The following is a 14580-nucleotide window of genomic DNA, read 5'->3' as shown; positions in this document are numbered from 1 at the left end:
AGAGAGACACATTGACTGGTTGCCTCCTGCACAACCCTGACCAGGGCCGGGGACAAACCGCAACCGAGGTACGTACCCTTAACCAGAATCAAACCCGAGACTCATTGGTCTGTGGGCCAATGCTCTAACCACTGAGCAAACCGGCCAGGGCCTGATCCAATTATTTTTATTAGGAATTGCAAAGTGATCATTTTCTAATCTTGTCTACCTCTGTATTTATTAATGGATGTTAACAGAGCTTCTTGTACCCCAGAACTGTTTGGTTAATTTGAAATATGCTTCAATATTTCAAAATAAAGGGAAAATAATTAAACATCAATTTTTAGAGTAATGATTTGGTGCCCTAGCAACCTACAGTGGTATCCTGTGAATTTTGTGTCTCTCTTTTCTACATATCATTATGAACTCATGACTTTTTATATATTCAGTGTGTTTTAATAAATTGTAGTCATTATTCCTTCTGATCTCACTGAGTCTCATCTTTGGCCATTGGGAGCTCCTTCAAGCTGGCTCCTGTGTCCTTTTAATACAACCCCATTGGCCTTTGATAGCCTCATTGCTTTTAGGCTCAACAAGATATTCCAGGTTGATCTTACCCATTTCTTGCCTCAGACTCAGAATCATCCATTTTTCTGAGGAAAGATTCTCCAGTTACCTTCTTTTCTTTACTCAGCACCTGTCTTGATCTACATATTGTGATGCTGAAAAAACTCACACTTCAGTTTGTTTTCTGTATCTAATTGTATGGTTGACTGTTGATATATCCTACCTTTTCTGTGTTTGTTTCCTGTATTAAATCATAGGCCCTCAGTTATTTTGGTGACTAGTATAATGTGATCTTTTCTCTCTTTCTTGTACCTTGCCCTATGGCACACGGCTATATTCACCTTAGTATTTCATTACTGACTACTTCATTATTCTCTGTTGTTCTGTATTGGTTTAATGGGTTTATGACATTTTAAAAGGAATTTGTAATTTCATGGAGATCAGGACTTCTCCGTTGCTGTAGGAGATAAAAGGTAAATCTATTAAGAATATAGTGATAGCTAAATAAATATTATTTGAATTGAAGGGTATGTTTTGCCTGGCTGACTTATGGCCATGTTTGCAAACAGTTTGACATTGGTAGTGCCAATGCTACATTTAAATCCAAACTTAAAGTACACGTGGTTTAAAAGTATATTAATTAATGTATTGGGAAGGAAGCATAAATATTCTCTTTGGAGAATGAAAAAAAAATAAACACTTGATCACTAGATCTAGAATGTAGTTTTAAGGCACATTCAAGAAAATACTTCACATAGTCATTACTTTTGGTGCCTGGCCTCAATTCCTACTTGGCTTAGCTTCATTATTGGTGGCCCAGAACTTGGCTGCTAAGTAGGAGAGTTGGAAGCAAGGCTGACTGCCTGGCAAAACTTACTTATTTTGACTTGAATTGCTTTTGATCTTTTTTGTCATTTTGTCAACTGTTTTTTGTACGCTAAATGGGTGGGGTTTTTGTAGATGAATGAAAACCAGAAAAGCCAGACTATTTACAACACTTTAAAATGTGCTGGTCTGCCCTGGCTGGTGTGGCTCAGTTGGAGCATTGTCCTGTGCACCAAAAGTTTGCAGGTTTGATTCCCACTAAGGGCACATACCCAGGTTGTGAGTTTGATCCCCAGTCCAGGTGCATGATAGAGGCAACCGATCAATGTTTCTCTCACAGCAATATCTGTCTGTCTGTCTCTCTCTCTTTCTCTCTTCCTCTTCTAAAATCAATTTCAAAAATTGTGATAGTCCTATAGTAGCACTGATGCTACTCATCATGTGATGAGACTCTTTGTTAATTTGTATTTATGATTAGAGTAGGAAGAAGTAGCTGAAGTGATGTGTCCTTTCTATTTACTTCTTCTTCTTTTTCTTTTACCTCCAAAGAAGAGGCTAGAGATTCTTCAGGGAAGAATAAAAAGATTAATTTTATAATAAATTTGTATTCTTGATAAGGCAACCCTTCTTTGGTTTGCTTATAGGTCCTGTTATTGCCTTGGAGTTTAATGGAGATGGTGTTGTAGAAGAATGTCAAATTGTTGTCAACAAGATATTCGGGGAGACCAAGGTACAAGATGTCATTGACTGTATTTTTTTTTTAGCCCCTTCCTGAGCTGAGTTCAGCATGACTCAGCACTGCTGCTCTCCTGGCCACTGGCCCAGACACCCTTTGAAGACCCCAGATACTAACCTGGCCCCACATTCCTCTGGTAAAAGAGCACTCTGCTTGGGCTGCTTGGAGTGGCTCTACTGCAAAGCAGGGCCTGACCTCTCCCCTGACACTCCAACCTGCTGGCAGCCCCCATTTGGGCACTTATATAGGGTAAAGTTCCTGTCCTCCCCCCACTCCAATAACAGAGTTCTCCTTAAAGGCTGTCTTGGTTTGAGCCAGCTCTGCCTCAATAACCCTAGCCTGGACCTGGCACATTTTAAAAAATGTACTTTGGTCGAAAACAGACATCCATCCCATCCACAGGTCCCCAGAATCCAGGGTTTCTCTTTGTGACCTAAAAGGAGCACATGTCAGGCAAGGCAGGGACAACTTCAGAGAGACTGCTTCAGAGCCAGAGAGAATTTGTAGCATCTCTGGCTTCCTTCAAATCAGTGTCCAGGGAATTCAACCTCAGAGAGACCCCAAAGCTTGCATGTGTCATCTCACCTCTCCCAATATGAGCTCTGAAAACATCAGTGGGCCCCTGAAATAGCCCCAGGGTATTCCAAGGATCCTAAACTCTTTCTCAAGGGTTCTCCAAGATCCCCTACCTCTGAAACAAAGCCCCCAGTAGGCTTCTGGAAACATCCCTCTCCCCCACTCCTAGGGGTGAACCTCAGGACTCTAGAATAACTGCCCTTTTAATCTTGCAAATTACCTCAAGGGCCTAAAGACCTCCCCCAGGAAGTTTCCAGAAAAATAGCACTTCCATTGTGAAAGTTAAGGCTACAGAAATGCCCCCACCTTTGAGCAAACCCCAGGGCTCCCCTCCAAACCATCTTCCAGAGAGATCCCCAAGATTCTAGAAATATCTGTCTTCTAAACTTCCTAATGATCTGAGGACTGCTCATCTCTCAAAGCAAACCCCAGTAATCTAGAGGTCTCTACACCTCTGAGGAACCCCCAGGGCTCCAGAAAAGTCCATGCTCTCAGGGATAACCTCAGAATCCAACCTACTCCTGAGATACCTTCAGGACCCCAGGGTCATAATTTTGCAGGGCTCCCAGTGTTCCCATTAATCTTCCACCTACCAGAGAGGACCCCCCTCCCCCCCGCAGAATCCGTTGACTACTCAGAATCAGCCCCAGACCCTTGCATTCCCCCAAACTCCCCACCTCCTAATTCCCCATTTCACAACAGCCTGGAGCTACAGACCAGCTATAGGGAGCTGCAGGACTTCCCCACCTCCTAGGCAGGGTTCTGGGACTGACTATATTTCAATCAAACCTTTTCATCTCCTCTTCCTTACAGTCAAATAGTACTTTTTAACCTTAGTGTTGCATGGAATTTTTTAAAAAAAAGAAAAAGCAGATCATGATTTTTAGAACCTGTGATAAATTGGGAACCTAGCTTTATTTTTTTTCCTTGTCAAACTAAAGTATTAATTGTTTACAAATTAACAAAATAAGAAAAAGTCTTATCAAATGCATCTTCAAGTTCTTTTTTAAAAATAGTGAATGATATATTAAATGCTATATGGATGGTTTGACTTAACAATTTTTCAACTTTAAGTGATAGGCATTCAATAGGAATCATACTTCTAGCAAGGTGCTTTACCTTACTCTCTCATAAATTGAACAGCTGCAGGGAGCCACAGCTCCCAGTCAGCCCTGCCATCATGAGGATAAACAACCAATACTCTACAGTGTATATTTATTGTGTTAGGTGATTTTGCCCAACTGTAGGTGTAAGTGTTCTGAGCACATTTAAGGTAGGCTAGGCTAAGCTATGATGTTTGGTAGGTTAGGTGTATTAAATGCATTTTCTACTTATGATATTTTTAACTTGCGATGGACTTACTGAAACATAACCCCCTCATAAATCAAGGAGCATCTGTATTTCTAAGATTATATACTTTAGACAGATGATCCCATTGCCCAGTGTTTGTTTTTATTTGTTTCAGTAATGCTTCCTCAAAAATTGAATTTGAGCTTTATCTAGAAATCATTACATATAGGTATTTTCTAGATATGCTGATGAGGTTGTGTATTTAAGAATTTCAGACTTAATATAACTTAAAAACCAAACATATAAGAGGATTAAATGAGTGTATATATAACTGATAATTTTTTATAAATATATGAGAGGAAATTTTGGGGTTTTGTAGTCTTATTTGGTTTATGATTCCTTCAATTTGAATAAAGTATTTTGTCTTTTATCTCATTTTATCATCACATACTATTAAGGTTGAGGGCAAATAGAATCAGACTAAATAGAAAAGGAAACAAATGTGGAAACTGAGCCCAGAGAGGTTTATTAAATTTTCAGCATCGTACAGCTAGTTTATAATAAAGTTGTACTGGAACTCAGGTCTCCTCTGTTTCCTAGCTGACATTTGTAAAAGCTAGTTTTGAAGGGTTCTATTGAGTACTGCTTTATTGTTGTTCAGAAAATAGTTCATTTTAAATTAGTAATACCATATATCTTTTTGTTGTTGTTGTTAATCCTCACCTGAGGATATTTCTCCATTAATTCTTAGATAGAGTGGAAGAGAGAGAGACAAAGAAACATCGATGTGAGAGAGACACATTGATTGGTTGCCTCCCACATGACCCCGACCTGGGCTGTGGATCAAACCTGCAACCCAGGTATGTGTACTTAGACTGGCAGTCGAACCTGCAACCCTTCGGTCCTCAGGCCAACACTCCAACCACTGAGCTAAACTGACCAGGGCAATAATACCGTATACCTTTTTTTTTTTTTTTTTGGTACATGCCCCTAGCAGGAACTGAACCTGGGACTCTCTGGTCCGCAGGCCGATGCTCCAACCGCTGAGCCAAACTGGCCAGGTCAATACCATATATCTGTAGCAGCTTAAAAAATACAATCTCAGGTTTTGCTTCTCAACCTATGGAAATTGTTTCAATAATAAAGATAAATTAAAAAAAAATAAATTGTTTCTAGAAAAAGAGAAGAAACTGCCCAGTGGATTGTGGATTGAGTATCGTCCCATGGACTGATAGGTCCCGGTTCAATTCCTGGGCAGGTTTTGGGCTTGATCCCCTGTAGGGGGCGTGTAGGAGGCAGCCAATCCTCGGGTAAGGATTAACAACAAAAATAAGTCCACTCAAAAGAGACTTGCTGAGTTTTATATTCAATTCTCCATTTCTCTCACATTGTTTTTATCTCTCTCCCCCTTCCTCTCTCTCTAAAAAATCAATAAAAACATAAAAAAAGAAAATAGAATAAACTAATAGTTCTTTAAATACAACTCTTTATTCAGTAGCTTTCATAATATTGCGTGTTGTATATTTAAAAACAGTAAAATTCCAAGTGTAATAAAATGCAAGTGAAGTATTATGAAAGCAAAGGCCTTAATTACATCATAAGTGCTTTTAAAGGAGCTCATTTTACATTATAGCTATTGAAACTCTATTGCATGGATTCTACAGAAAATCTACACATTAAATATTATAAATGTACTTGAATTTCTTTTAAATAGCAAGCTTGTGACTTTGTTCTGTGGAGAATATGGGCTTTGGAATTTGGGGATTACTAGTATTTATTTCTGTTTCTTTTATATTTAAAACAGACGTTTGTATCACAAAACAAGGAGATAGCATCTAGAGATATAGACAGCTTCTACAACTTTGCTGATATACAGATGGGGATATGAAGTGCATCGTGGAACCAAGGACTTGGTTTTAAAGCCCTTTTCAATTTGTGTATTAGCAATGGCTTTTACTAAGGCTAAAACTGTTCATGCTGATTCTTCAATAAATTGTTGAATACTGTCTCACTTATTTGAGGTTCAAAAATAGTTCATTTTAAGTTAAGTAGTTTTAATCAGCTTAAAAACTATTTAACCCACTTTGATAAACTTGCAGTTTTGATTCTCTGCATATGATACTGTAATTAGAAAATATAAGTGGCTGATAGTTCATGATTTTAATCCTAATTAAACATTCTTTCAAATCTCTAATAATTTAAACTTTCCTCAGTGCTCCATGGTATTTGTTTGAGAATACATTCCATTGCTTATTTTTTTAATTTAGAAGGATATGTTACTAGTTGATCAATTAGAATGAATCTGTGTGCATTTTTTTCATGTATACATATCCAGTTAAATAATTGCTTCCTAGTTGCATAATATGGCAAATGAGATTTTGTACACAGACTTGAAATAATACTTTATAAATCGAATTTTTAAATTAATAGGTATTTGATAACTGGTTTTGCAAGTAACTCTACTAACTGATGTTGGTATAGCTGTGTAAAGACTACTTTGTGAGTAGTATGATTATTTGAATAATTTCCACTCTGTTTTTAATAGAACTGCTAGATGACTCTTCTGCTTCCTGGTAAGAAAAGGTATAAGCAACACTAAAACTTTAGGAGCCCAATCACCAGCAGTTTTCAAAAAAATAATTACTGTCAGTTCTTGTGAGATATTAGAAGAATTAGAATAAAACCTTATGATATTTAGGTAAGAAAAACTTAGTCATGATGATAAGCTGTGCAAATTAAAAAGCTAGATAAATTTGATTTTCTTTAGATATGCCACTCATATCAAGTAATGTTCAAGCATGATAAAAATTATTTTGTTTGCCATTATTTTCCAAATCAACCTACCATAATAAATTACCAGGAAGCAGGGGACAGCTGCTTGTTTAAAAGTCCAATTCCTGAACCCAGTCCCCAGATGCACCAATTCAGTCTCCAGGGAAAACTCTGTTCTAAGGGGTTTGTTGTAATCTTCAGTAATCAGTTCAGAAGATGTTGAGAGGTTGATCTTGTGTAAAGTGACTGAAACTACCATCTGCATCTCATATAGCAGCTAATAGGAAATGAGCTTTTATAGGTCTATTTTTTAAAAGAAACTTAATTCTATTTCTATTTTGATAAAACTAAAACTGAAAATAGCCACTTGTAAAAATCCTCTTATGATTGTTACTAAAATGTATTTTCATGTTTAAACTTTTTTGGATATTTTCGTATTAATTTATAACTACTACATTGAATTGTGTGTTATATCCAGAAATAATACATTAAAAGCCTTTTCACTTGAAATTAGTAATATTGACCACTTACCCTGTGTCTGGCCTTCTGCTAACATTAACACTGCATTATTTAAATCTTTTAAAACAATATTCTACATATACTACATAATCAACTTCTCCTTTAAATCAAAATGATTTCATAAGATGCAAATAAAAATTAGTGACAGGTTTGATCTAATTTTGATCATAATTTACAAATGAGCTTTGCAAGTAGTGATCAGAGGGCATTAATTCTCCCTTAGTTAAGCTAAATTAAACATGTTACTTCTACTCATGATTACATTATTAAGCCCCATTATTCACACTTAATCAAAGTACTTCTTGTTTTTCAAAAATATAATACAATGGTATGCAAAGCTGCAAATTAAGTTCGTTATTTTATTCATGGTATTTTGGTAAAAACTCAGGAATATAACATATAAGGAAGATGTTAATTTAAAATTTCCACTAAATTTGGTATCTATTAACCAAAGCCTAAAATTTTATATTCTTCAGTTAGATAAGAGCTTCTACCCAAGTCTAATTTGTCTTTAAGGACAGTCATTTGGCTTCCGAATGTTTGAAAAGATTTGTAAAAATAAGTAGTGCTATAGTTGTTGTTTTTATAATTCTAAGCTTTGATAGCAGTTAAGAGTACAGTATACTACATTTCCTTTCTGAATGGCTTTTGAATTCCTGAAAAATCAGTAATTGTTAAGTTAAATATGTGTAAGCATTATATTAGCTGTTTCTCTTATGTTAATAATATGCTTATGTTTTAGTACTGTTTTTGCTTCTGTATATTTATGTGTAGCTTTTATATGTAACTTATGTAGTGTTTATAAAATGTGATTTGTAATAAATGTTAAAATGAAAATGGCTTAACACTCATTTTTGAAGAGCATCTCTAAAACGTACATTTACTCATATATGTGCCAAAATTTGATCATGACACAAATTTTTAATGATAAAGGTAAAATAAAATGTTCTAATCTCTGTCTTATGTTAATTACAAGTGAGATGTATGCTGTGTGTGTGTGTGCACACACACACAAAGCACTCTGGAAAAAATGCAAAAGTAGTAGAAAACCTGTTTTCAGCTAAGGATTTCCAATATAAGGCTTCCTTTGTTAAAAGATACATTTTGTTATGATTGAATACTTACTAAGATTAGATATCTTTTTCTTCTATAAGAAAATAATGAACTGTTTCTAATATACTTTTTTTTAAAACATTGTGTTCACCACCCCAAGTCAAGTCTCCTATCACCATTTATTCTCCCTTTACCCTCTTCTACCTCCCCTGTGATATACTTACTTTCAGTTTTATACAAATGGATCTTATTTTTAAATTACTATCAAATTTACCAGCCTTTTGTACACAACTTCTCCCTCTCCTACCCCATAAATCAGAAGTACTGAAAACTGCAAATTGGTTAGTTTAAAAATAATATTTATTATCATTATTTCTGTGTCTAAATCTACATATACATTTAGAGCATTTGGGAGGAGAAAGAAATGCACAAAACAATAGCTAAAATTACTTGGTATTTATTGGCTAATTCTTGCTGTGGTGAGTTTAAAATTTGCTATTCTCATTTAAAAGGGGTACATTTAACTCTGTTTTCTATAGGAAGAGAAGATATTGTAGTTAGGGCGTGATTACTCATTCAAAGTCCATTCTAGAAAAGACTTTATCCTCCAAAAGTATAACACTAAATGAGCCAAACTTCATTTAAATTCTAGTAATGGAAACCTTTTGTGTGAAAATGGAATCACTCACTGTTGACTTGGTTTTCTATTTTGGTAAATACAGGCATACCTGAGGGATATTGTGGGTTTGGTTCCAGAGCACTATAATAAAGTGAGTATCAAAATAAAATGAGACATAATCTTTTTACTGGTGGAAGGGCTGGTCTTCATTTTGTAAAAAAAAAAAAAAAAAAAAAAAAAAAAAAAAAAAAAAACACCTGTGAAACACTATAAAGTGAAGCACAATAAATGAGTTCTCCTGTAGAGTGTTGGGGGAGGTGGTAATCAGTCTTACTTAGGTGGGGAGACATGAAGCCTTTAAATAACTTCATCTCTGTCCTTTGACGTTTTGGCATTTAGTGGCAAACTCCAGCAAGATGTTCAGATATAGCAGTTTCTTCTTTTTCTAGTGTATTGGTGTTTTCCTGGTGAGGGTGGGTTCTCCCCTGTAGATAGGTGGTGAGGGAACAGGAGTACAGGTAGCAGAAAGCCCAGGTGTTTTCACCTCTGCTCTGGGGCTTGCCTTCCCAATTTCAATTTAATCTGGTCCATTTGTAATGGGACTAATGAAAAGTCACTTGCAAGTGATGTGACAAGCAATTAACTAATGTTTGGAAATTGCCTTGAAGATAAAAGGTACTTTATGAATGTTAAGTATTATTATGCTGAGTAAAGTGAGTATGGTGTTCTTTTGAAGTAATTCAGCTGGAAAGCTGTACACCACCTACAAATAGGCAACTGAATAGGAGAAAACAAGTATAAGCTGTTAAGACAAATGCTGTTTTTTTATTGATTGATGTACTTTAATTTGTCAAATGTAGATCAGTTTGTTAAGCTCACTGATAAAATCTATTTCACCCTAACTTCGTTTTTTTGTTTTTGTTTTTTGTGGTACGTGCCCCTATAGGGAACTGAGCCTGGGACTCTCTGGTCCGCAGGCCGATGCTCAACCACTGAGCCAAACTGGCCAGGGCTATTTCACCCTAACTTCCAAACAGGTCATATGTTAAGTGATTTTAAATTTTATCTCATTAGCGTTCACCTAGTCTTAGGATTTTTGAAGGGTCTGGACCTTTTCAATCCTTCATTTTACAGTTGTGAAAATTGAGGGTCAGAAAGTTTAGATGGGCTGTCCAACTCACACCATAATCGCTGCACTACGATGCAGACCTCTTGACTGTCCCCCTGTGATCACCTGGACAACAAGACTCAGCTCATCCAGACCCTCCTATATAAACTCTTTTCTAACACTCAGGTGGAACGGTGCATTCCATCCTTGGTGTTCACACGGTACTCTAGATTTACAAGTACTTGTAATCCTTTATTCTATTTCTTTATCTATGCTGCCCTTTCGACTCAAAGTGTGGTCTGTGGACCAGCAGCAGCATCACCTAGATCTTAGAATCTCAGGCCCCACTCCAGATCTGTTAAATAATCTATATTTTAACAAGGTAGGGGATTCATATGCATATTAAAGTTTATTATTATTTTTTTTATCCTCACCCCAGGACATTTTTTCGTGTTTTTTTTTGTTCAGATAGAGTGGGAGAGAGAGAGAGAGAGAGAGAGAGAGAGAGAGAGAGAGAAAACATCGACGTGAAAGGGACACATTGAGTGGTTGCCACCCAACCAGGGCCAGGGAAAAACTGCAACCAAGGTACATGCCCTAAGCGGGAACCAAACCCGGGTCTTTCTGGACCTCAGGCCAACGTTCTAATCGCTGAGCCAAACCGGCCAGGGCTGCATATTAAAGTTTAAGAACCTAGTTAGTTAGACCATTAGTTAGTTCCTTAAGTGCTAGAATCAAAGCTAAGAAATATTTTTATTTCTAGAGAGTAGTTTAGGGTTCAGTAACATGATCTTTATTTAATAAATATTTTTTATTGGATGACACAATATAGTGCTTCATTCTAATTTAGCCGATTTTTGTCTTTTCTGTAATTCCTTTCTTCATGTACTCTCCTTGATTGGCTTGGAAATAAAAAGCATTCTACAATATTTACCCCCGCCCCATTTTGTGGTTAAATACTAACAACAGTGTCTGCCCACTGAGGCTCTCCCAGGGAGCTTTAAGAACATCAGCAGCATTCACTGAAAACAGAAATAAGAGCATGGCAGTTTCTGACTTAAATTTTCTTCTCATGTGTTTTCGTATTCAAGTTTATTTTATTCAATTAGGAAATGTTGCATAAAGCCAGCGTGGTGATATTGTTGATTCTGGGGCTGAGTTAAAATTAAAGAGCAGCCCTGGCCAGTTTGGCTCAGCGGTTAGAGCGTCGGACTATGGTTCTGAGAAACCCGGGTTCCGTTTCCGCTAAGGGTACGTGCCTTGGTTGCAGTTTGTCCCCGGCCCTGGTTGGGTCGTGTGGGTGGCAGCCACTCGATGTGTACCTGTTGCGTCAATGTTTCTTTCTCTCTCTCCCCCTCCCACTCTATCTGAACAAAAAAATGGAAAAATGTCTTCGAGTGAGGATAAAAAAAAAAATTAAAGAGCAGTCAGCTACTTGTTTTGGGCTTGTGGGGAAAGTTAGTAACTTAGTCACTCTCAGATCTGTTATTCTCCCTGTTTTTATTATATATTTATTTATTTAAAAAAATGTTTTTCCTTTAATGATTTTAGGGAGAGAGAGGAAGGGAGAGGGAGAAATAGAAACATTGTGAGACAGAACATCAATTGGCTGCCTCCTGCATGCCCCCATTGGGGATCAGGCCCACAACCCGGACATGTGCCCTTACTGGGAATTGAACTGGTGACCTCTTGGTTCATGGGTCGATGCTCAACCACTGAGCCACACTGGCCGGGCTCTCCCTCTTTTATTTATTTATTTATTTTTTTCATCCTCACCTGAGGACATTTTTCCATTTTTTTGTTCAGATAGAGTGGGAGGGAGAGAAGGGGACAGAGAGAGAGAGAGAGAGAGAGAGAGAGAGACATCAACGTGAAAGGGACACATCGAGTGGCTGCCACCCGCACTACCCAACCAGGGCCGGGGACAAACTGCAACCAAGGTACATGCCCTTGCGGGAACCGAACCCAGGTCTCTCTGGACCGAAGGCTGATGCTTTAACCGCTGAGCCAAACTGGCCAGTGCGGCTCTCCCTCTTTTAAAAAAAATTACTGAATTTATTGGGGTGACATTGGTTAATAAAATCATATAGGTTTCAGGTGTACAACTCTATAATACATCATCTGTATATTGTATTGTGTGTTCGCTACCCCAAGTCAAGTCCCCTTCTATCACCATTTATCCCCTTTACCCTCTTCTACGTCCCCCATCTCCCTTTCCCTCTGGTAATCACCATACTGTTGTCTGTGTCTATCAGGATTTTTTTTCTTTGCTTATTCTCCCTCTTTATCTCTTAACATCTTCCCACTTCTAGTGTTCAGGGGTGAGCTTGGCCATCATCAATAAAACATGTGCAGGACTGTCCAGGGAAGTGTTCAGCGTTGCTCAAAATTTGGGGGAATATGGTGGCAACAGCTTTTATTTCTTTCCAATAGACTTAATTGTAAATCTAAAATTTGAAAGAAAAGTAAAATCCTAAATGCACACTGTACCCTTTATTTATTTTAAATGGTTTTTCTTTTGGTTTCCTCAGTATAAATATATTGATATCTTCATATGAGACTATGGTAATTTCTTATTTAGAAGATACTTCTTTGTCTTCTAAATAGTAATAATGGTAGCACTAAACTGGGATTCAGGTGGCATATGATCACTACCTTTTCATTGTTATTTTAAAGGTAACACAACAGAAAAAAAAAAAAGAAATCATGTGCATAAATGTGGTGCTTAGGTTTTAAGAGTCAGACATTTCTGACTTGAACCTGGGCTCAGCTTCTTGAAATTAATAAAATGCTGACCTTCTTTACACATCTTTATTCAAGTTTATAGCATTACAAACCCTTTAGTGCTAAAATGTATTTGTAAAACAAACTAAATGACCAAAGGTTATAGCAATAGATAAGGCAGTATTTGAGACCTATATTGTATTCTTCATCTACCCTGTTAAATTTTAAATGAGTACATTTTTATGGGAAAATGTTCCATTCCTTCCCCCACCCCTTAGAAGAAGTACCTCCCAACTCACCTGTAGTGGCAGAAACCATTTAAATGTAGTTGGGTTTGGGTTTTTTAATGCTATTAGATAGAGCAGCTATTTATTATGTGTCAATCTCTGTTAAGTAATTTAGATATAAAATTCCATTTAAGCAGCTACTTATATCCCAGGTCTATGTTAAGCACTTGACATATATAATCTCGTTTGGTCCTCTAAGCAACCCTAAAAGAGGTACTACTACTGTCCCTATTTTTATGATTGAGGAAAATGAAGCTTACAGAGTTTAGCCAATTTGCCTGTGGTCAAACAGATGCTAAGTGCAGAGTCTGGGCCCAAGGCCAGAAGGAACAGTTTAACTCCAAAATCTATACTCTTAACCACTACACTATACTGCTCAGCAATAATAATAGTAAAAATAATAGCAACAGTTTATTGAGCACCTGCTATAATAGCCAGGTACTGTATTAAATACTTTGCATACTTTAAGCCATTAACCCTTCACATCAAATGTATGAAGATCATATCATTGATCCCATTTTGCCAGATGAAAAAATTGAAACTTAGATTTAGTACCTCATTTGTTTAGGGTCACATGTTTGAGATTGATAAGTGGGAGTCTTATCAAAGGATGATATCAATATGGTTGAGGATGTATTACACCAAGATAGAGCAGAACCTGAATCCTGCCTGAATTACTTAGTTCCAGAAGGTCTCTGAGAGAAATCTATATCTGGAGTATAAAACAAAGCAAAGTGACTTTTTCTATTAGCGGGGGCTTTGGCCCAAAATTCTAGTGTACTACTGCAAGGAGTGAGGCTGGCTCACAGTAATTTTGCTATGCTAGGTAGGCCTGAGGCCCCCAAAAGCTCACATTCTAAGCATGGCTCTTTCTTCAATGATGTAACAAAGCCCCCTACCTAGGGGTGCTAGAGGGAAAGAAATACCATTTGATGCCTGGGAGCCTCTGTCTCTAGAATAGTGCTGCTGAAAAGGGAAGGTGAGCAAAAAGGCTAACTAACAAAAGATAGAACAGCCTGTGAGAACCACTTACTTACCTCTTTAAAGACTCCTCTGAAAGTGCCACCAACTGTGACTGTGGTTCAACCTACTGCCCTGGAACCTTCCCATTCCAGATCAGCTCTCCTTTTGAGGGGTAGAGGAGAAGACTAAGCCTGAGCTTCTTTTCGCCTACAGACCAGCATTACTATAACAAGTAAGTGGTAGAGCTTGGGTTTAAACTGATGTCTGTCTCTTAACCACTATTCCAGAGGGAGGGGCATATGAAAATTCATTGTGGTATTTTTCAAAATACATACAGCCCTCCAGGCAGTTAGAAAGCCTAAACAAGGTAACTGTACAAAGCACTAAAAGTGAGGGGGGGATCCAAAGCTGGGCAGAGAAATATTTATTTCTATTTATTTATTTTTATCCTCACCCGAGGATATTTTTTCCATTTATCTTCAGATAGAGTGGGAGAAAGGGAGAAGGGGGGGGGAGAGAGAGAGAGAGAGAGAGAGAGAGAGACAGACATCGACTGGCTGCC

General features: G+C 37.4%; 1 protein-coding gene across 1 annotated transcript in view; it reads left to right on the top strand.

Annotated features, from left to right (window-relative positions):
• RP2 (RP2 activator of ARL3 GTPase) overlaps positions 1 to 7904 on the top strand; it is a 45811-nt gene extending 37907 nt beyond the window's left edge. The window contains exons 4-5 of the mRNA XM_036270632.1: positions 2016 to 2101; positions 5778 to 7904. Of these exons, the coding sequence (XP_036126525.1) occupies positions 2016 to 2101; positions 5778 to 5861 (170 nt within the window). The 3' untranslated portion in view covers positions 5862 to 7904. The remainder of the gene's footprint in view (positions 1 to 2015; positions 2102 to 5777) is intronic.
• The last annotated feature ends 6676 nt before the right edge of the window (positions 7905 to 14580 follow it).

This window comes from Molossus molossus, unplaced genomic scaffold (assembly GCF_014108415.1).
Source record: "Molossus molossus isolate mMolMol1 unplaced genomic scaffold, mMolMol1.p scaffold_m16_p_2, whole genome shotgun sequence".
NCBI lineage: Eukaryota > Metazoa > Chordata > Mammalia > Chiroptera > Molossidae > Molossus > Molossus molossus.
Note: the sequence above shows the minus strand (reverse complement) of the source record. Positions and strands in the feature narration are given on the sequence as shown.